General features: G+C 45.4%; 1 protein-coding gene across 1 annotated transcript in view; it reads left to right on the top strand.

The window, feature by feature from the left end:
* Positions 1 to 23060, top strand: part of FEN1 (flap structure-specific endonuclease 1) — a 607423-nt gene extending 584363 nt beyond the window's left edge. Inside the window, exon 11 of the mRNA XM_044058601.1 lies at positions 22757 to 23060. Coding sequence (XP_043914536.1) covers positions 22757 to 22834 — 78 coding nt within the window. The 3' untranslated portion in view covers positions 22835 to 23060. The remainder of the gene's footprint in view (positions 1 to 22756) is intronic.
* Positions 23061 to 23810: the final 750 nt, after the last annotated feature.

Below are 23810 nucleotides of genomic sequence, written 5' to 3'. Positions count from 1 at the left end.
AACCATTTCTCATTTTTCACCAGGACAGAGTTTCTTTGAGAACCAATCCGTCATTCATGCCAAAGGTGGTATCCAGGGTGTCCCTGAATCAAGCTATTCACCTGCCTACCTTCTTTCCCAATCCTCAAAATAAAGGAGAGAGACTTCTGCACACCTTGGACATGCACCGACAGTTGCGCTACTACTTGGACAGAACAAAGTCTTTCATAAAATCTGACCAGCTTTTTGTAGCTTTCGCTGCTGGATTGCAGGGAAAAGCAATTTCCAAACAGACAATATCTAAATGGACTGGAAATTGCATTCGGTTCTGCTACTCTTTTCATGGAAAAACTGTGCCAGCTGAGATCAGGCCACATTCCACCAGAGCTACAGCCACCTCCACAGCTTTTTTTTAAGAGGAGTGGCAACAAAGGACATTTTAGAAGCTGCTACATGGAGCTCCGTGCATACATTTTCCAAACATTACAACCTGCCTTTATACTCCAGGTCCAGAGCAGGATTTGCCTCTGCAGTCCTGCAGGGCATTTTAGCTACACCATCTTTGTCTTAGTGCCTACCACCCCCAAGTTGGCTATGGTATTCAACCCATATGTCAGGACTGCAGTTGCATCCTTGAAGGACATAGTACAGTTTTGTACCTACCATAAATGTAGATGTCCGATAGGTATGCAACTGCAGTCAGATTTACCCTCCCACCTACCCCTCTGTGGTATACTTTTGGGTTTCTACCCCTCATTTTAGCTACCTGGGGTAATCTTTTATGGTGTATTTGTTTTTATGGTGTTGTACTTGTCTGGAATTTTTTCTCTTTTCCAAAATTTAGCCTTCTTTAGAGGGCACCTGGCATCTGGGGCAAGAAACACTGAAGAAGATGGCGTCTGCTGATATTTTTATACCCCAGGCGCTCTGACGTCGGGGAAAGGGCGACATCAGCCGACACCGGACCCAGACATTAGAATCCGGCTGACCGAAGGGCTGTCTGAGGCAGGACAACCCATATGTCAGGACTGCGGTCGCATACCTATCGGACATCTACATTTATGGTAGGTACAAAACTGTACTTTACCAGTCCTCATTTTCTGACATTGCTATAAGTGCTCCTCCCACACACACCACCTGATTTTTGCTATCTTTAACCTAAACCCAATCCTACACATTAGAGTACTAAACCTACGTTCTGTAACAGTACCACTAAAGTTACACAGACAAACATACACATGCCAAAGACCTTCACTTTCCCTTGTATTTATTCTAACCCTAACCTGCAAACTAGACTAAACTTTCATTACAAAGAAACATTTGACATTAACACCCAGTTCCACTTCAGTAGCTGTGTCAATCTTACTATTTGAATACTGACAGCAAAAATTCGACAATCTGCATTTCATAGGTTCATAGGTTGGTACTAGGCTATCAGCCCTAGGGCCTATACAAGCCTAGCCATAACAATTCCCTGGCTATTTCTTCCCACATTATTTACTTTCCTGGACCCCTGTCTAGCAGGGCGACTGACGTGATCCCTGGGGTGAATTTCCTTTCTCCCATCCAATCGTCAAGGTTCCTCTTGAAGAGGTCCAAAGAGGCACTCTGCTTGACATGTATGGGCAATCTATTCCAGAGTCTGGGGAGTCTCTTGGTCAGGAACCTATCCCTCCAGCATGTTTTGTTTATTGTGATGACAAGGTTTGGATCCCTGGAGTGTGTAGCTCTGAGGGATTGGGATTTCTTTAAGTGTAGCATGTCCAACAGCTCTGGGTTTGACATGGCCTTGTATGTTAAGCAGAGATCGCCTCTGAGTAGACAATATGCAACAGAGTATAGCTGGAGTTTTTTAAGGCGGTCAGCGTAGAGCATCTGCTTTAGGCCTGTGATTCTTTTAGTGAGGTATTTCTGAGGCCTTTCCAGTTGTTGCAGATGTCTTGAGAGGTACATACCAAATGGGGTTGTATTCTATAATGGGTCTAATGAGGGATGAGTACAGTGGGACAATGACCTCCTTTTTTCTGGATGAAAAGCCCTTCGTGATGAGGTGTGCCACATAGAAGGATTTCCTGACTGTTGTGGCGATTGGTTATCGAAGGTGAGACCACTGTCCACCTGTGTCCCTAAGTCTCTTATCACACTTTCTGTGTTTAGTGTACTGCCACCTATATGGTAATTCATGGATACATGTTTTTTCCCAAAGGGGATAACAATACATTTCTTGGCATTGAGCTTGAGCCCATGGCTCTGGCACCAAGCATCTGTTGCTGTAAGGCCCTTTTGTAGAGTATCCACATCATTTGGGGATTCAATAATGGCTCCCAGTTTGCAGTGATCTGCAAACTTTGTTAGCCAGAGTTCCTTAGTGTTGACCTGTACTTCAGAGAAGTAGATGCCAAACAACAGCGGCCCCAGGACTGAACCCTGAGGTACTCCACTTGTCACTTGTCTGGAGCTGGATTTGGAGTCGGCTACTTTTACAGTGTAGGTTCTATCAGTAAGCCATTTAGCAACCCATTGGGTGACATAGGGATTAATGCCCAACTTAGTAAGTTTATCTATGATTCCAGAGTGGGGGATGGTATCAAAGGCCTTGGCAAGGTCTAGATAGGCTGTGTGGACCACCTTACCCTTGTCCATGGCTCTGGAGACTGATTCAAAGAAGTCAATCAGGTTCAGGAGACAAGATCGGCCCTTCACAAACCCAAACTGGGTGGGGTCCAGTGTTTGAAGGTTGCCAATGTCTTTGTTTATAAGTTCCATGATAATACGCTCCATGGCCTTGCAGATAAGGCTTGTCAGACTGATGGGACGGTAGTTTCCGGGATCCAAGGTGGATCCCCCTTGTGGATTGGGATAACTGAAGCTCTGCCACTCAGTGGGCACGAAACCTGAGGTGAGGCTATGATTAAACATGACACTTAGGTGAGGTGCCAGTTCATATTGTAGTTCATGTAGTACACAGCCCGGGATGTCATCTGGTCCCATGGATGCTGTATTCTTGGCTTTAGAGAGTGCATTTTGTACCTGTGTGGCCGTTATTACTGGAATTTGGCAATCTTCCGGTACTGAGATGGGCCATTTAGGGGGTGAGAGGGGGGTGAAGTTGGCACTGAATCGATCTGCCAGGATATTGGCAATATCCTTTGGATCAGTATATTTAAAGCCATTCTGTTTTAACTCAGAGCAGATCTGAGCATTGCCATTTAGATTCTTGACATAGTTATAAAATGCTTTGTGGTTGTCTTTGGAATCTTTGGCAATTTTATTTTCGTAACTAGCTTTGGAGGATTTTGAGGCATCTCAGTTTCTTACTGAGGCTAGTAAGGGAGTTTTTTGCATCCTGGGATTTTCCTCTTTTCTGCAAAAGTTTCTTCCTTTTGTTGTGAAGTTTATGGCAGGGGACCACCAGATTGGCTTCCTTTTTTTGGATGAGAGCATTTTGGTTCTATTTGGGATGGCACGATTCATGCATGAGTGGATGTGATCGTACAGTGCCTTAGTGTAGGATTCAGCAGTTGAACTTTCAGTTCCCGTCTGCATGGGTGTTATGAAGTTTGTCACTTCTGACTTGAGTAGCATGAAGTTGGCTTTGGAGAAGTTTTTTTATGGTGGTTTCTTTACTGGGGGGGGGGTGGGGGTCGGATCTGAATGTTAAAGGTCATTAGCTTATGCTCAGACCTGAGTAACGAGGGGTGACCATAGGTATGGAGCATTGATTTCCCATGTTGGTAATGACCAGGTCTAGGATATTGGAGCCCCTGGTGGGACTATGGATTTAGTTGATCCAGGGCATTGGAATTTATGAATTCCAAGAACCGCTATGCGTTAAAAAGGTGTTGGGACATGAGTAGTTTTCCCAGTTAATGGCAGGGTAGTTAAAATCACCCAGTATTAGGGTGTTTGGTTCTTTCTTAATATTTTCCAGTACGTTTAGAAAGGTGTAGTGAGAATCTTGGGGTATGGTGGGGGATCTGTAGCAAGCTACAATTTGGATTGCAGTCTTACCTAGTGTTAGTTGCACTTGGAGAATTTCAGACACATTGTGTTGGCCAACTAGCCTGGTGGTGTGAATATCCTTGGTGAATATTGACACTCCTCCACCTTTAGTGTTTGGTCCTGGTTTGGTGGACGAAAAGTGTGGTAAGAGTTGTAGCCTGGTATTGCAGGGGTGCTCTCTGGAGCCTTGAACCAGGTCTCAGTTACTGCACAGATATCGATGTTCTCCATTTTTAGGAGTGCCTCGAGAGTGCATTTTGAGGTTTAGACTTCTAGCATTGAGTAGCATTACCTTCAGATTTTGCATGCTTGTACCTGTTACGGTGGTGGTTTTGTCCTTTGAAGTTTGCCTAAAAAGGCACTATAGGGGTGGCAAGAGCCTTAGCCAGTAACCTGAATCCCAGGGGTGACAGGTGCAGACCATCTCTGGCAAAGCATCGTGGTCTGTCAATCATGTCATCCCAGGCAGACAGATACTGGATCCCCTTTGAATGACACCATAAGCTTAGCCAATTGTTGAAGTCAATCATTTTTTCCTTATATTGTGGTATCATTCTAGGCAGGATGCTACTCAGGGCTAGGGTCATACCTGCCTGGGCCACATGATCTGAGAGCTCTTCCATGCCTCTTTTCATGTAGTCCAGGGAGGTACGTTTTCATGTAGTCCAGGGAGGTACGTCTCAAGTCATTCACTCCAACATGGACAATGACAGTCATATTTGTACTTGTTGTGGAGTGACTTGAGTGCATGCGTTATGTGGCGGATCCTGGCACCCAACAGGCAGCTGACTGTAATTTTCTCCTTATTCAACCTGGTGAGAGGGACATCAGTGTGCCGGACTAGAGTCACCTATGACTAAAGTGTTAGGTACATTGTCTTGCCTTAGGGGTTGTTGCTGGGTGGCACACTGGTGTTGTGAACTATGTGACACATTGGTTGTGATTGGTCAAATTTGCATCTGTGTAAGACACCACCGCTAGTACTCAAAGCGGGAATAGTAAAGCATTGAGTACTAGCAGTGATGTTCTTCGTGTTTCACTGTTGCAGTCATTACATTTGGGTAATCCTGCTGGCAGGTTGCCCTCAGCCAGCCTGAATTCCAAAGTCTTTTATGTCGTGTCTGTTTCTGTTTTTGCCTTGCACTTGTGTCCTTTTTATGTATAGATTTATGGTATGTGTGCATCTGTGTATGTGATACATGTATGTACACATTTGCAAATGCACATTTAAGGATAATAAACAGTGCAGGGATCCTTTGAGATGCATGTCTCTCCAACACGTTTATTTTGTCACAAGCGAAGTTCAGATAACCTGAATCTGTTTTCGGATGCGGTTTGTTTTGTGCATGTAAAACAGATCCATCGTGGCTGGGTCTGAGTGAGCCCTCCAAGTCTGGCAAAGATGTTCTATTAGCATGTAGGAGACTGAATACAGACACACAGTAGGCAATCAGTGTAGGGCAAAAGTATTCATGCCCTGAATTCTCCTAGTGAGAAATCTTTGTGGGCGTTCCAACTGGTGCAAGTTAGATGCATGCGAAAGGGGGCATTGTATTCAGTGATGGATCTGATAATTACCCTGTAGAGTGGAACTATAACTTCCTTGAACCTGGATTCCATACCTTGACCTATAAGTTGGGACGACATAGAATGATTTTCTTATCTAGGCTACATGTTTGTCAAAGGCCGGATTGGCTTCTACGTATGTTAACAGATCCTATGTTACTGAGTAGATGCTCAGGGGCATTTTATTGATGAAATTAACTTGTGTTGATAGTTTCCCAAAAGGCATTATATTGCATTTTTTGGCATTAAGTTTTGGGCCATGGCTTTGGCACCAGTCATTTGTCTGTTAAACCCACTTGGGTAGGAATCTGCAATAACTCCCATTTTACTGTCATCTGTAAACTTGGTGAGCCAGAAGCCATTAACGTTAGCTTTAGCTTGCTAAAGTAGATGCCAAACAGGAGCAGGCCTAACAGAGCCCTGGGGTACTCCACTGGTGACCAGTCTCTCGGTGGAGTTTCTTACCAATCCTGACTTGTCTGTGAGCCAGACTGCAATACAGCGGCTTAAGTGAGGGTTTACACTTTGCTCATAGAGCTGGTCAACAATGCCTGAGTGAGGTTTTGTATCACATCCATTAGCTAGGTCAAGAGATGTAGTATGCACCGTTTTACCCTTGACCCTCTGAGGTCTACCAAGTTAAGTAGGCATGATCTTCCCTTAAAGCCAAATTTTGATTGACAACCAACAAACATTGGATTTGAGTCTTATTTCCATGATGATTCATTCCATGGCTTTGAATATTAGGCTTGTTAGACTGATGGGTCTGTAGTTCATAGGTTCATAAGTTGGTACTAGGCTATCAGCCCCAGGGCCTATACAAGCCTAGCCATAACAATTCCCTGGCTATTTCTTCCCACATGTACTTTCCTGGACCCCTGTCTAGTAGGGGTCAGTTGATGGTCCATCCTTGTGGAGGGAAATGACTGTCTTCCATTCACTTTGAACATGGGGGTGGGGGATGAACCATGCAACACACTTGTGTTGGCGAGTACCAGATCCAGTATGTTTGATCCTCAGGTTGGAACATGCGCCATCTGTTCCAGGGTGTTTGTGTTGAAGTCCAGGAAGTGTTGAGGCATGAATATTGTAACTTTAGTAGGTTTAAGTAAGAGTCATGAGAGACTAGGGGCATAAATGGTGACCTGTAGCTAGCCATGATATGGTGAGGGACAATACTTATGGTGGCTTACAAATGAATGAGCTCCAAGTCATCATTTTATTTAATCAACCTGGAGATATGTTGCTAACATAGAAATGCCTCCACCTTTGGCCCCAGTCTGTGCTGTTGGTCTAAATGTGTGGACCTCTGGAGTACTTTCTAGTGCTTTAAACTCTGTCACAGCACAGATGTCTACGTTCTCTAGACTGAGAAGAGCTTGAAGGGTGTGGAGGTTTTTATTTGGGTTCTGACTATTGAGCAGTAACACTTGATTTTTCACTGTTGGTAGTAATTTTTTGTGGCGTCTAGACAAAGCTGCAAGAGGTTGTCATCTTCTGTTCATGTAGGCTTCCTCTGGGTGCTCTGGCTTCCTCCCACATTCCAAAGAGACTGGGTGGGTGGATTGGACACGGTAAATTGACTCTAGGTCTGAGCGTGCGAGTGGTGTAGAACAGTGACAGGGCTAGTCACCTGGCAGTGTAAACCTTTGCTCAGATGATTCACTGTTGAAGTAACACTTTGACCCTACATGCAAGTATGAGGGGAAGGACGGTTGTGGATAGATGTAGTTCAGCTTTCTTGATGCAAGCCCTTGAAACCATGACAGTGGTCAGAGAAGAGATTGGGAAAGAAAAAATATATTTTGGAGATTTTTATTCACTTAAGTGAGTAGGTGCATGATTTGTTTCGTATACAACTCCCAAGCCATATACAGTATTATATAAAATACAAGGTCAGTCTCATGCAAATAACTTTCAAACTAGCAGTAGATAATATAATAGTGCATAGTTGATAGTGATATATTATCTGAACATTGTCATTTTGTGTCTGAGTCCAAATTACTTAAAAGTTATCTTAGGTGTGGTTACTTTTAATTGAGTCTTTAGATTGAGTGTTTAATATTCTTATAGAAGGCAGGTGGACAATAAACTAAGGGTTAGCAGCAATGAAAAGCTCAGCTGATACACTACCTGTATAGGTGAGCTGAGGTGTAAGCAAAAGGCTTGACAGGTGACCTAAAGAAAACTCTTATCTGAGTAGGCGAGACATGAGAGGTAACTGATGCAATTAACTGCCAGAACAGGGAATTTTCTTTTGTGACCCCATATGGAGAATGCTATCTGAAGTTGTTATTCCCTAGAACATGGCTTTTTTGTGATTTGTGAGGAGGAAATAGTTCCTACTGTTAAGATTTGTGGTTTGTGAGGGCTAAGGCTGTGAGCTCTTAATGAACTTAATCGTTGTAGTCCTATTCTATGCCCTCTTGTTTCTTTCAGCAAAATCACTTAAAATCAACCCTAAAAAGGGGACACTTGTGCCCAGTGGATATTCCCATAATATAAGTAAAATAAAACAAGGTTTGAGTATGGTCTGTGTACATGTAATTTTTCAGCAGGTGATGAGCACAAGTGAATCTGTAGTATGTACATCCGCGTGCTGAATAACAGTTGATGTTAAGTTGTCAAACTCACCTTCATTCTTGCTGGATGGGTTTGGAGCCGATCCTCTGCTCCGACTCTGCACTTGCTAAGCTCGAGAGCTAATTTTACCAGCTCGAGGCAACCCTATATCCCATGATGCAAGGCGTGACTACCCAGATCTCGTTTGCCGCTTCGCGAAGAAGTCTCCTTTTACCAGCTCGGGTAGAGTTTTAGTATTTTTATACTAAAGTCAGTCAGAAAAATTTCCATTTTCCTTATTTCTTTTTCTTAAGAGTTAGTGTTAACTAGTACCTATCTATCTTGCCCTATATTACCTTTCTACTTTGTATTAGGGATAGTTTTTTCCTCCCTTCAGGCCTTAAGCCTCCCTTCCAGTATTTTTCTGTCAGGAAGTGTGGGTGTGTTAATCAGTTTTCCCCCTTTTATTAGCTAACTGTGTGACTGGTGTGTGTGTTTCTTGTGTTTGGCATACCATGTCCAAAGAAGTAAAGGTCTCAGGCTTCAAGAAGTGTGACTCGTGCTGTCAGAAAATGTCTCTGACAGACTGTCACACTTGTGTGTACTGCCTGGGGCCTCTACACCTGCAGGACTCCTGTGCTATTTGTCACTCCTTCAGCCAGAGAGTCCTGCAGGAACGTAGGAACAAATTAATCCTACGTGGCTTGTTGAAGCCAGAGGGCTCCCCGACCAAGACTGGGTCTGGAAAGCCCTGTAAGCCACCTTAAGCCCAGGCTTTGGCTCCTAAGCCTTCGGCGGTGGCGCCGACTCCTTCGGAGTAGAGATCGGCTCCGGCTGGAGCCGATCTTTCTATCTCTGAGGTGGTGGTATCGGTGCCGGCTGGCTCCGATACACTTGCACCGATGTAGATGTCGGCTCCGGCCGGAGCCGATGTATCTTTGACCAGGACTGGTGCCAATAAGCTGTCGGCTCCAACTGGAACCGAAGGGTCTTCGGCTCTGATGGCTCCTTCCAAGAAGAGATCTCGGTCCCCTTCCCTGGAATCGATTCGCTCTGCTCCGGGATCTCCTCTGCTTTCGGAGCGGAGCCATCGGAGACCATCTTCAAGGTCTTCCAGGCTATCAGACCATGACTTGGAGAGGGTGGTAAGTAGACTGCTGAAGTCACAGGCACTGGCCCAGATGCTCCATAGCCCGTCTCAGCAGACGACCGCTATCCCTCAATACCCTGAAATTCCTCCTCTGACTCTCCTTCAGAGTTCGGAGCCGGAGCTTCTCGGAATGTTGACCGTGGGTGCGCCGGAGCTGATACCTCCCCTGTCGGCTCCGTCGTCTTCGACTCCGATTTCCTCCACGAGACCTTCCTTGGAGGGATCTGGTCGTCGAATCTCCCTTGTCGGCTCCGAGGGGGCGAGTGGCATCGGACCCTTGTCCGGCCCCGCTCTCCCTCTCCCTTTTGGAGCTTCGGCATTGGTGAGCTCGGCACCGACATCAGCCTCGGAGCCTTCTCTTTCAGCGGGACCGGGGATTCCTGTTTCTTCAGAGCGGGAGTCTTCTGGCCTCCCTGGAAGGGGAGCCTTTGAGGTGATGAGTGTTCTAGCCCCGGAGCCGAGTCAACGGTCAATTCCATTAGCTCCCTCCCTCTTCGGTGCCTGTCGATGTGTCTTCCCATTCTCTTGCTCCCGGACCCAGAGATCCATCGCCCCAGGTTTCCCCATTGTGAAGAACTTCCTCTTCCGAGGTTTCTCCTGATCCTTCGGAGAGCCCAGCGTAAGAGGGCGTGCAAGAGGAAGCAGACAGACTCCCCGAGTCTGACATCAGATACCGACTTAGATGAGTCTGAGGGTTCCCACGGTCCCCTCTGAGGATGTCTCCTTTTCAGACATCCTGGAACTCCTTAAGCAGAGGGGGAACTGGCCTTCCATTAACCCCTCCGAGGATGAGTCTGTTTACCTGGAGGCTTTTGGATCTCGACCCTCCACCTCCTGGGTGTCTCCGCCTTTCGACCGCTCATGCAAGTGGTGGCTCGAAGGCGTGGGCCCAGTTCTGTGGAACCAGTCCCCAGGAGGCCTTCTAAATTCATCACGGCCCCCGCAGGCACAGTTTCTCACCAAGGGTGTCCCTGTTGATGCCATGGTGGTGGCGGCTGCCACCAAGAAGGAACTTGCCAATCCTACTGTACCTGTCCATCCTCCTAACAAGGACTCTAGGACCATGGATAGGTACGGTAAGCGGATGTTTTTTTCAGCGACCTTCGCTATGCGCTCGCTGACCTATCTCTGTCACTTTACCCGGCTTCAGAGACATTCTCAAGGAACTAGGTGAGGTAGTTCAGGATCCGTCAGCTGCTGGGGCTCAAGAAAAGATTGCCTCACAGCTCGGAATCCTAAATTCTGTAACTCCTCCATGCGGCTCATTTCTTATGCAGCCGATGGGGCGAGTAGAGCCGCAGGCACAGGAGTGGCACTTAGGCGTCATTCCTGGATGCGGCTTTGTAATTTCGCGGACCCCTTTAAGGCGTCCTTCACTAATACTCCGATGGTTCGGCTTTGTTCGGGCCTCTGGTGAAGGACACATTGACCAGGTGTGAGCAAGACGGCAAGACTCTTTCTGCCGTAGGAGTCCCATTTCTCCACCCCTTCAAGACCCTATCCCAAAGGTCAGAAGGGAGGGAAAATGTGGTTCCGTAAATGTCAGGGAGTCACGCTGGATGCACGTGGTCAGTTTACCCGCAGAGGCAGAGGGGGTAATAACAATAGACGCCACCCTAGGGGCAGAGGGGGTCCGCAGAATCAGGGTAGCAGAGAGCCTCTCTCTGATAAACCCTTCCAGCACCCCTGGGGTGTTGCCAGACTGTCCACCCTTGGAGGCAGTCGGGGGAAGATTGTTACTGTACCCAACAGCCTGGCGTTCCCTTTCTCAAGACAAATGGGTACAGTCGATCATTTCCGAGGGTTACAATATCCCTTTCGTGAGATATCCTGTTCCTCAGCAATCCCTCCCGGACGTTTCACCCGGTCTAAGGGAGTTGGCAAAGCTGGAGGTATCAAGGCTCCTAGCAAAAAGAGCCATCCAACTAGTGCTAGCAGACCAAGTAGGATCCGGAATCTACTCAAGATTCTTTTTGGTTCCCAAAACGACGAGGGATTGGAGACCAATTTTAGACCTCAGCAAACTAAACAAGTTTGTCAAAAAGGCAAGGTTCCGGATGATCACGCTTCAGTCCATTCTACCCTTTTTGGGCAAGGACAACTGGATGTGCTCAATAGACCTTCAGGATGCGTACTGTCACATAAAAATTCACAGGCGCTCCAGAAGGTTTCTCCGCTTTCGGCTGGGGACCAGTCATTTTCAATTCAGAGCCCTGCCCTTTGGTCTCACTACAGCCCCCAGAGTGTTTACCAAATGTATGGCAGCGGTCACGGCTCACCTGAGACATCAAGGATTCCAGGTGTTTCTGTATCTAGACGACTGGCTCCTCTCTGCCACCACCAGGCATCAACTTCTCAAGGACAGAGACTACACTCTTCACACCTGCAACCAATTGGGGATTTCTATAAACTTCGAAAAATATTCATTGTCTCCTTGCCAATCTATTACCTTTATAGGCGCAGAATTAGACACTGTCGGGATGTCAGCAAGACTCACAAACCAAAGAATTCTGGACATCCAAAAGTATGTTCGGATCATACTACTCAGCAAAAAGATCAGGGCCAGATTTGTCCTGAAGGTGCTAGGTCTTATGGCTGCTGCCATTCTACTTCCTTTAGCTCGCTTCCACATGCGTCTTCTGCAGTGGATGTTGTTCACCCAGTGGTCCTTCCAGCAGCTTCCCATGCGCCACGAGATCTTCGTGACGCAATCGTGCAAGAGTCACCTAACCTGGTGGATGTCTTCTCCGCAACTCCATCAGGGCTGACCGTTTGTTCCCCCAGTCCTGGTTGCCACAGTCACTTCGGATGCGTCTCTGATCGGGTGGGGAGGGCATTATCAGGGCAAGATGGTCTATGGGACTTGGCAACCCATAGAATACCATCTGCACATAAATGTCCTAGAGATGAGAGCAGTGCTTTTAACGTTGCAAGCCCTCAGCGACTTTCTTCCTTTAGGGACTATTGCAGTTCAGATGGACAACATGTCCGTAGTCTGGTATATCAACAGGGCGGGACGAGGTCCTATCCACTGTGTCGAAAAGCTCTCAGACTTTGGCAATGGGCAGTCTCCTCTCATCGGTTTCTGATAGCAACGCATGTCCCCGGGAAATCCTACCTCTTAGCAGACAGACTGAGCAGAGCTATTCTCATGCCACACGAGTGGTCTCTCAAACAATCAGTAGTGGATGAGATTTTTCAGAAGTGGGGTGTCCCTTGCTGAGACCTTTTTGCTACACCCCAAAACAGCAAATGCCCAGACTTCTCCCTCTTTCCACTACCAGGCCATCCCCCCAGAGACACTCTAACCCAGGATTGGCCCCAGGGACTTCTTTATGCCTTTCTTCCATTCCCGCTGATACCTCAAGTGATTCAGAAAGCTACCGTCTTGAGAGCCAAGTTGATTCTCATTGCCCCTTACTGGCCTCGACAAATTTGGTTTCCGTCTCTACATAGTCATCTCTTGGTTCAGCCTTGGCATCTGGATCCAATTCCAGATCTTCTGACCCACCATTCGGGTCATCTGCACCAGGCCATTCATTCTCTCAACCTCACTGTGTGGTTGCTCCACTTCCTTCCTTAGCCAGGCTCCCTATGATTTCTAATCCCGTGCGAGATATCATAGTAGCTTCTCTAAAGTCCTCTACCAGAAGGATTTATGCTAGCAAATGGCAGCATTTTTCCTTCTGGGCAAAGTCCAGGGACATAGATCCCTTTACTGCTCCAGTGCAGTCGGTCTTGGACTTCCTAGCTGAGATTTTTCAGTCGGGTTCTTCTTCCTCTACAGTTAAGGTCCAGCTGGCAGCGATCTCAAATTTTCATGTTGGCTTAGCGGATCAAAACATAATGTCTCAAGCTTTGCAAAGCCTTTCTTAGAGGGATCTTTCTGCTGAAACCTCCAATCAAAGATCCCCCTCAGCAATGGGACCTGAATTTAATGCTGGCATCCTAGATTCTGTCCCCCTTTGAACCGGCTGCTACATGCTCATTAAAATTTCTTTCCTGGAAGACAATTTTTCTGGTTGCTGTTACTTCAGCCAGGAGGGTGTCTGAACTTCATGCTCTGTCCCCCATACTTGGTTTTCCACAAAGATAGAGTATCTTTAAGAACTAATCCATCTTTTTTGCCCAAGGTTGCTTCCCAGACTAATATTAACCAATCTATTGAATTGCCAGTTTTTTTTCCCTAACTATTCTGACAGAGCGGAACAGAAACTTCACTGTTTGGATGTCCATCGCCAAATCAGATATTACTTGGACAGAACTAAACAATTCAGAAAATCTGATCAACTGTTTCTTTCTTATGCAGAAAACAGGAAGGGTCTTCCGGTCTCCAAGGTGACCTTATCCAGATGGCGGTCTTCTACCATTTCTCATGTTTATTTCCTTAGGGTCAAGCAACTGCCCTCGAAACCAAACGCACATTCTACCAGACGCCTAGCCACTTCTACAGCATTTCAGGATAGGCTAGCTATTGACACCATTTGTGCGGCAGCCACTTGGACCACTCCTCACACCTTTGTCTCATTACAAATTGGACTTGGCCTCCAGAGACTGGGCTAGGTTTGGTTCCACAGTTCTCGAGTCTGTTCCATTGAGCCACCCAGGATAGAGGTGCTAGGGACGTGGTCACATCCAGCAAGAATGAAGGCGAGTTTGACAACTTAACATTAAGAAGTTATGTACCTACCATAACGTTCCATGTTAGTTGTCTTCGCTTGCCTTCTTTCTTGCGTCCCTCCCTCCTTCCCCCTAGCCTGGACAGACCTTGAAGTTGTACTGTTCTCTGGGTACGATCCATTCTTTCTATAGGCCCTAGTAGGAAGTGTCACTAGTATCTAGTGGTTACTTTGCTTTGTTTCTTTCCACATTTAGTTCCTCTTTCTTTCTGGGAAGAAGGTTACTGGCAGGTTTTTCTATAGCTACCAAACGAGATCTAGGTAATCACGCCTTGCATCATGGGATATAGGGTTGCCTCAAGCTGGTAAAATTAGCTCTCGAGCTTAGCAAGTGCCGAGTCGGAGCAGAGGATCGGCTCCGAACCCATCCTGCAAGAAAGAAGGCGAGAGAAGACAACTAACATGGAACGTTATGGTAGGTACATAACTTCTTATTTTCATGCATATTGATGACCAGTTACTTGTGGAAGAGTGCATCAATGTTTTGGAGAAAGGAGCATTAGTTGGATGGTCAATTTTCTATTTTCAAGTTGTGTTCGTGGAAGGAGGTTGGCTACAGTTGACTTCTGATAACCCAGTATACTTCAGTTTCCACTCTTGGAATTCTAATGCTACAATATATATTTTATATATTTGTCATTTGAAGTGTTAAGCTGACAGAGATGGGATATTCTGTCAGATGAATTCCTTGCAAGTTGTAAGCAATATTTTGTCCATATACATTTTGCTAGAACTGCACTTTGCCAAACATGTACTCTAAAGTCAAGAAAGTAACTGCTTCCAAATGATTGCATTGCTGTTACTTTAATTTATCTGAAGTTATTTTATTTTCATATATGGGAGTCCATTCTGGAACTTAGTGTGTGCGTGCTCTGTGGTCTCTTGGCTGTTACCAATTTAAAGACTTTAATCCTTGATGCATCTCTTTCAGGTAGATTTCTTTATCTGTAGCAGTCCTACAAGTTTCCCATTTATAGCATTTACTGTCTGTTTTTTTCCTTGTCTCTCTAAAAAAAAAACAAAAAAAAAAAAAAATCTCTTGTTTTCCCGCCTTACTGAACTAGAGTAGTCCAGTTTCAGAGTTGCTGATCCCTGGGCTTTGTTTTTAGTTCCTGTTACTGATCCATTGCCTTATTAGGAAGGAGGGAAGTTTCTTTGCTTACCAGTGGGAGTGGGAAGCACTGAGCAGCCTTTCTGTCCGATTTGGTGAAGTTTCAGCCAGAAACTAGTAGTCCATTGGTCGTTTTGGGCCAATTCCTAGCTCCTTTCAGCCCCCTGCTATAAAACACGCTAAACACGCATTTTCCAGCTTGTACCAACTCAGCACAGATCCTCGCGGTGGCCTGCAGAGTGATCCAAGCAGCAGAGAGCTAAAAGAGTGACTTTCTACCAGATATAAGTATTTTTGTGGCTTTCCCACTGTTATTAAGCTAGCGACTGCATTTTGCCTGTTTTACTGCTACTTTAGTGATTTCTGCATTTTACACTGTTTATTGCACTTTAAGTTACTAATTGTTGCAAATTGTTTCTGTAGGCTACACACTAAAGTCGCTAGCCGATTTACAGCATTTATAGCATTTACTGTCTGTTTTTTCCTTGTCTCTGTAATCAAACAAAAATCTCTTGTTTTCCCCTTACTGAACTAGAGTAGTCCAGTTTCAGAGTTGCTGATCCCTGGGCTTTGTTTTTAGTTCCTGTTACTGATCCATTGCCTTATTAGGAAGGAGGGAAGTTTCTTTGCTTACCAGTGGGAGTGGAAGCACTGAGCGGCCTTTTTGTCCGATTTGGTGAAGTTTCAGCCAGAAACTAGTAGTCCATTGGTTGTTTTGGGCCAATTCCTAGCTCCCTTCAGCCCCCTGCTATAAAACACGCTAAACGGCGTAAGCCTGATTTAGCCGGAGTTACCACTGTTGCACACAAGAGCAGCGGTTAAACAAGGTTAAACTATTTGGGCCATCTAAATTCCACTCTTCCAATTTTCCTTTAGAACTACCTTCCTCGAGCTGTACTGCTGATCTAACCAGCATATCCTATAACTGAAAAGTTCATCTCTACTTGATTCCCAAGTAGACTATTCTCTATCTGTAAAGCCTAGCACTTACTCCTACAGTACTTGCACCTTGATAAAGCACTCTTATTATAGATAGTACCCCACCAGCCTAAAACCCACTTCCCCGAGTCCTTTGAAAGTCTCTTTATCTACTACTTCTAGTATGTCGAGGATCAGTTGCTAGTGTCCTCTCCAACTCAACTGGTGAACATGGGAATATTGTGGCAATGTTACAATTGCCTCATGTACCTGAACAATCCTCTCCTCCCACAAAACACAAATACATGCGAGAGATGCAACTATACGGCCAAACTGGAGGCTGAGCTCTCTCAACATAGGACTGGCAAGACCAGACAGGAGGAGAAGGTAACCACACACAATACATACCCAGTCACACATGGTACCATCACAACTTCAAATCATACACATACTCACACAAAGACATACTGAGGCTCTGATCAAAATTTACCAAAACAGCAGAGGCCACCAAAGCAGACACCCAAACAACTACCACCTCACGACCCAACACATGCAACACATAGACCACACAGTCAGTGTCACAGTCACAGCCCTTAAGGCCAAACAAAATGCCAGACACACTTGTCATTGGTGATTCCATAGTCAGACACACTGACGTCCCGCTCACCAGACTGAGTAAAGAGAAGGTCACAGTAAGCTGCCTGTCGGGCGCTAGAATCCGCCACATAACGCAAGCACTCGGGTCTCTCAACAGCAGGTACAAGTACGACTCAGTCATTGTCCACGCTGGTGTCAACGACCTGAGACGTACCTCCTTGGACTACATGAAAAGGGACATCGAGGAGCTCTCTGATTATGTAGCCCAGGCAGGTATGACCCTGACCTTGAGCAGTATCCTACCTTCACCTAGAATGATGCCACAATACAGTGATAAGATGATCAGCTTTAATAATTGGCTTAAATTCTGGTGTCATTCAAAGGGGATCCAATGTCTGTCTGCCTGGGATGACATGCTGGACAAGCCATGCTGCTTTGCAAGGGACGGCTTGCACCTGTCACCCCTGGGCTTCCGGATATTGGCAAAGGCTCTTGCCACCTCCATAGTGCCTTTTTTAGGCAAGGCTCAAATTCTAAACCTACCACCCTAGAACACCAGGAAAAAAATAATGCTGCTCAATGCCAGAAGTCTCAATCTCAAGATGCACGCACTCGAGGCCCTTCTCAATATGGAGAACATCGATGTCTGTGCTGTGACAGAAACCTGGTTCAAGGCTCCTGAGAGCACCCCAGCACTAACAGGTTTCACCTCATATGCGTTCCGGCCCCAAAATCCGGACAACACCAAGAAAGGAGGGGGGGTGTCAATATTCATAAAGGACACCCACACCTCAAGGTTGGTGGCAACGCACGATGCATCGGAGACCATCCAGGTGCAATTAACCATAGGCAAGACTGCTCTGCAATTTGTAGCATGTTACAGGCCACCCTCTCAAACTCAGGAACCTCACATGGCCTTCCTGAAAACATTGGAGGGGATAAATGTATCTCCAAACACCATCATACTAGGTGACTTCAACTACCCTAATATAGACTGGGAACACTACTCAAGCCCGAACACTCTAACCCCCAAAGATTCCTGGAGTTCATAAACTCAAATGCCATGGAACAACTAGTCACCATCCCCACAAGAGGAGAAAACATACTTGATCTCATCATCACGAACATGGGATCAAAATGTTCAACACCTGAAGTATACCCCTCACTGGTGAGATCAGATCATAAACTAATCTCGCTGGAGGTCCTCATCCCGCCCCCACCTGAAACAAAAAAGACCACAGTGAAAAACTTCTCAAAAGCCGATTTCACACTTCTAAAAACTAGTGTGGTCTCCTTTAAGGCCCCTGAGCCAGTGGTAAACATTACTCAAACCGCTGAATCACTTACAAATGCCTTCTACCAGCACCTACAGGACTGCATGGATCAGGCAATCCCAAACAAAACTAAGACTCTCTGTACCAAAGGCAAGTGTCCAGTCTGGTGGACCCCAGCCATAAACAAGCTCTACAACAAAAGGAGGAAGCTACTACAAGATAGAGCAAAATGCTTGAAAGGTAAGACACCTTTGATCATTATAAGTAAAAAACTAAGAGCTCTCATAAAATCATCCAAGGCAAATTTTGAGAGAAAAATCGCCAAGGACTCTAAAGAGAATCTTAAGGCCTTCTTTAGCTATGTTAGAAACCTAGGAGGAAACTCCCAGATATGCTCAGAATTAGTTCAAAATTATGTGAAAATTACTGAACCTACACACATTGCCAACATACTGGCTGACAGGTTCAGTGCAAACTTCTCCCCCCCCTGCCCCCCAAAAGGAGAGATATCTATTCCAGAGGATTGTGGCCCCCCAAACATCTCCAACGCCCAGGTGAGAACTGCCCTCACTAAGGCAAAAACACAGCATCCATGGGACGGATGGTGTCCCCGGCTGTGTGCTTCACGAACTCAATGAGGAATTAAACCCACAGTTAGGACAGCTGTTTAATCTTAGCCTCACCTCAGGATACGTACCCAAGGAGTGGCGCACGGCGACTGTGGTCCCACTTCATAAGGGCGGTGCCTCCACAGACCCTGGAAATTACCGCCCCATTAGCTTGACAAGCCTTATCTGCAAAGCCATGGAGAGGATCATAATGGAACTCATAAATAAAGACATAGGGAACTTGCAGACTTTGGATCCAACCCAGTTTGGCTTTGTCAAAGGCAGATCCTGCCTCTTAAACTTGGTTGACTTTTTGAGACAGTCACCAAGGCCATTGATGAGGAAAGGCAGTCCATACAGCCTACCTCGACCTGGCAAAGGCCTTTGACACAATACCCCACTCGGGTATCATCGAAAAACTCATCAGCTTGAATGTAAACCCATACATCACAAGATGGGTTGCAAACTGGCTAAGTGACAGAACCCACAGGGTCAGAGTTGCTGGAGCCATGTCAGACTCAAAGCCTGTCACAAGTGGTGTCCCACAGGGCTCAGTCCTGGGTCCACTCTTGTTCGGCATCTACTTTTCTGAAGTACAAGCAAACACAGGAAGGTTATGGCTGACAAAGTTTGCAGATGACTGCAAACTGGGTGCCATAGTCGAAAACACATCTGACACAGATATCCTCCAGAAGGGCCTCACAGAAACGGATAACTGGTGCCAGAGCCATGGCCTGAAGTTAAACGCCAAAAAATGCATAGTCATACCCCTCGGGGAAAAACAAGGTTACCCCTAGCTACCATATAGGTGGCAATCCACTGAGCACAAAAAAAGTCATCAGGGATCTGGGGACCCAGGTTGACAGTAGCCTTTCGTTTGACACTCATGTTGCTAAAGTAGTTAGGAAAACCTTCTTTATCGCCCACCTGATCATGAAGGGATTCACATCTAGAACAAGGGAGGGCATCGTCCCCTGTACTCATCACTCATTAGACCTATGATTGAGTACAATGCCCGTTCGAATGTATCTGACCAGACACCTGCTGCAGCTTGAAAGGCCCCAAAAGTTCCTCACCAAAAGGATAAAGGGTCTCAAAAATATGTCTTATGCTGCCCGACTGAAAGAACTCCAGCTCTATTCAGTCTCATACCGCTTGCTCAGAGGTGACCTGTGCCTGACATATAAGGCCATGTCAAACCCAGATTTGATGAATATGCTTCACCTCAAAAATCTAGATCCCTCAGAACCACAAGGGCGGGAGACTTAAACCTTGACACGGTTATAAATAGAACGTGCTGGAGGGACAGATTCATCACCCAGAGACTCCCTATTCTGTGGAACAAAATCCCGGTACATGTGAGGCAGAGTACCTCTCTGGCCTTGTTCAAGAGGAATCTTGACCAATGGATGGGAGATTGCAGATATACCCCAGGGATTACTTCAGTGTCACTGCTTGACAGAGGCACAGCAAAATGATAGGCATAGTTTTTATTCAAACTAAAGGGGTGGCGAAAGCCACATAACTATGGGCTAGGCTTATAAATGCCCTTGGGCAGATAGCCTAGTATGAACCTATGAACCTATGTTAGATCCAGTGTCTTTTCCATCCAAGTTCAACCTATGGGGTTTTATATCAGACTGTGAACTGAGACTGGCCATTTTCACAGGCCCACCCCAAGCTCAGTCTTCTCTACCTGAAATACTTGGCTCTCTACTGAGTTGTCAGATCTGGTTTCCCACCTTTCAGGATAGCAGCCTGATCTCTAGCAACACTGTGGTGCATCCTTTTTGTATGCCTTTGTGCCATAATTTCTCCTTTTTCCTCTACCCTAGTTTTTCTTAGTAATTGGGTTTTTGTACTTTTCTTGTAGATAGGTAGTGTAGGTTGTGTAGTATTGTCAGCATTAGCATTCACAGGATTTTCTCACCATGTTGTATGGAGTTTTTACCCAGTTTACTTAGTAGTGTGTGTTGTGTAGCTGTTGCCTATACTTGGTTAGCGTTTTTCCTGTATACTGTGTGGCTTTTTTGTTACTGTTATTAATGGAATGAAGTCTTTTCAGAGGTGTGTTGTGTGCTACCACAAACTCCCTTCCCAAGACATGCATGATGGATGCATCTACGGTCTCAGGCTCAGTCAGTTGGAAATCCAGTGTGCCATTTGTGACTGCTTTGGATCCAGGGGTTGTCTGTAAAAGGAAGGACAAGTTGGTCCTGACAGGTCTCTTGCCAGCTGGGGATGCTTCTTCCTCCACTCCAGCTAGTAAGAGTGATTGGAGGTGAAAGGAGGGCACTAAGGACCCCAGAGTGAGGATTGTAAACGTGCCACTCCTCCAGCTTCTAGCTAATCGGATCCAAAGATATTTGACCCCTCTGTCTCAATGCCTTCTTCTGATCCAGCTACTCATTTTCTCCCATTGTGCATTTTGTGGTGATCAGCATCCCTTGCCCCTATTTGTCAAGAGGGGCTCCCATGGGCAGGGTACATTTGCCCTTCTTTCCCTCTACTGTCTGGGAAATTTCTCATTCTTCAGTCTCCGCTCCAGACCTGATCCTGTTCTGATCAGGCAAAGTCCTCAGAGTCCTGTACTAGTAGGCAGGCCCCCAAGCCTCCCTAGGGTTTTTTGTCAGTCACTCCAGTCGATCAGGATTTTGAGAGTGCCGATTTTTTATTTATTTATTTTTTTTGGAGCAGCTGTTCCTGCAGTGTCTGGTGCCGTTAGGCCTGATCCCTTCTGCTTTGATCTTCAACCCAAGGCTTTGGCTCCAAACCTGTTTCTTCCCTTGGGTCTGCGGCTCTGTGGTACCTAGAGCCGGTTGACTTAACACTTTCAGGGTTTTCTCCAACATCTTAGCCAAGTTTGGCTTTCTGGACTCTGGCAGCCTTGGAGCCGAATGGACCTTGGAGCTGGCCCTTCTGGGCTGGGGTTTCCAGGTTGGGTTCAACACTTTTTTAAGCTTCAGAATTAGTCCCTCCTGCTTAGTACTTTAGCTCTCAATAGTTTGGCTTTGATCTCTTCCTTGAGGCAGGCCGGAGCAGCTTTGGTGTCTACCATGTTTTTGGAGTCTTCAGATCATAGGAGTGTGGGCTCTGGGCAGCCTGCTTCAGCCTCTACCTTTGTAGAAAGCATGTTCTGCCCAGACAGTGGTTGGTACCAGCCGGCATCCCCTCCCCCTTACCTGTAGATTCTGCATCAGCCTTTTCCATGGCAGCCCACTCCATTTCACCTCTAGACTACTCTGCACCCAGGGCCCCTTGCCTCCCACTTCACCAGTTATGGCAAGAGGCAGTATGTGGATTTCCAAGGAGGAATCCCTGACAGAGGATGCTGACCTTGAGGAAGGAGAGGGAAGCAGAATGTAAGAAAATACTGCCGTTAGTGGGTGTTAATGCAGAAGAAGCATTTGACAGAGTAAGCTGGCAGTTGAGTAGGACAGTAAAAGCATTTACATTCCCTGATGCAGTAATAAGTTAATTTTAAGAGGTTATGTTGGGAAGCTGAGGTATGAATTAAAGTGAAAGGGTACCTGCCCAAGTTTGACCATAGGAACCAGATCGATGCTCTTTCTCTTTTTGCTTTGTTTAGAGCCTTTGCCAAAGTAAATAAGGGACTCAGAAATGCACAAATATAATTGGCATGGTAATCAAGAAAAGTTGGATTTATTTGCAGATAATTCTGTACCTGAAATACAGAGGAGGACATCTCTGTGGAACATTTTTGAGACAGTTTCAAATCTGTTTGGGGATATAAAATGAAGATGAAACAAAGGTTATAGCTGTAAATTATATGCCTACACATGAACTGATTCAGCAATAGCTGTATTTATGGAGACACAAAATGAAGTATTTAGGAGGATGGATTAAAAATGCTTCTGTTACGGCATCCAAGGATATGTGGGGGGAAAATGTTGATGTTTTGTTAATCTGTTTGCCTGTGTCTTAAGTGACAATTTAATAAAGGTCTTTTTTTTTTTGAGAGAGCTATCCAGAGAGGAAGCTGCTTTACAAAGCATCATAGGTAAGAGGAGCAGCTAATAGCCAAGGAAACATTCAAGTTGCTAAGCTGCTTTAATACATGCTGTTTTTGTCCTATTGACAAGGATAGACCAAACCTCATCCAGAGCCAGCATTACAGTTAACTTCTCACAGATGTTTTCAACTTTCTAGATCTTGTCTGCTTTGATTTTTTTTTTGGAATATGTTGGTTTACTTTGAAAAAGGCTAATTGTAGGTGATGTGGATATTTGCTATATTGATTCATTTATGCTTACATTTATCTGTTTCTAAACATTTTTTCTTTGTTTTAGGAGCCAGAGCCAAAAGGTTCAGCAAAGAAGAAAACCAAAGCAGCTGCCGCTTCTGGAAAATTCAAAAAAGCAAAATAAACTACAAATCACAGACTTTTTAATTTTAAGTTAGTCCATATCCTCCTAGTTCTGATTCTGAAATCACTTTTGAGTTGTGGAAGCCATCCCTACTGCTAAGGAATGAGACTTTCAGTACATCTAGAAGTGACCAGTAATACCAAGTAGGAATTGCAATAAAGCTTGCATCTTATTTTTCAGAAGTTTTATTGATGAATGTGTTTTCAATAAAATTTTATAAAAAGTGTCAACTTTAGAGTTTGGCTGTTTTCTGCTTCAGTGCACTCTTTACTGTATTGGCACAAAACCGTCATGTTGAAACCAGAGTGATTTTTGTCACTACTCGTCATGGATTTCTCTGAGAAAGTGTGCTTTAAAAATTCTGCAGATTGTTTCCATTTGCGGACTGTTGTCTTCACAGACCAGTGCAAGTGAAGCATTAACTAGACTGCGTCAGATTTCGTTGATACCCCTGCTTGTGTGTTTAGGTGTTTACAAGATTCAGATAATAGAAGCCCTCCTAATTTGATCACCTGCATGTGCAGTGCTTGTGTAATATTGTCGAGGCCCTCTCAAGCCACATATTAGGAACGTCATTCAAATGGCATGCATTTTCTATCCTCTTTAATCTTACTACATAAAGCTTATTACAAATGTGCTTTTTCACAGGACTCTGCTATATTTATGTTATGCCTTTACTGAGGTAAGCTCGTCAGCGATATATAGATAAGATTGCTTTGAGATGTTTTCAGATGTCAAACTTAAATTATCTAAATTCAACACTCAGGCGGTGGTCATGTGGCTCACTGTTGCATTTGTAACATCAAGGGGAACTCTGCTGCAGGTGGAAGTCCAGACTGGCCAGGCTATCGTCGCCTTCACTTTTGGATGTTTCCATGCTACTGATACAAACGATGGCATACCTATCCATCCTTATTTTATTTTGTGGCATGGTATGTGTGTAGTACAATGTGTTAAAGTAGTTTGTCAGACTGTA

Source organism: Protopterus annectens, chromosome 16.part0 (assembly GCF_019279795.1).
Source record: "Protopterus annectens isolate FY-2018-M chromosome 16.part0, PAN1.0, whole genome shotgun sequence".
Classification (NCBI taxonomy): Eukaryota; Metazoa; Chordata; order Ceratodontiformes; family Protopteridae; genus Protopterus; species Protopterus annectens.
Note: the sequence above shows the minus strand (reverse complement) of the source record. Positions and strands in the feature narration are given on the sequence as shown.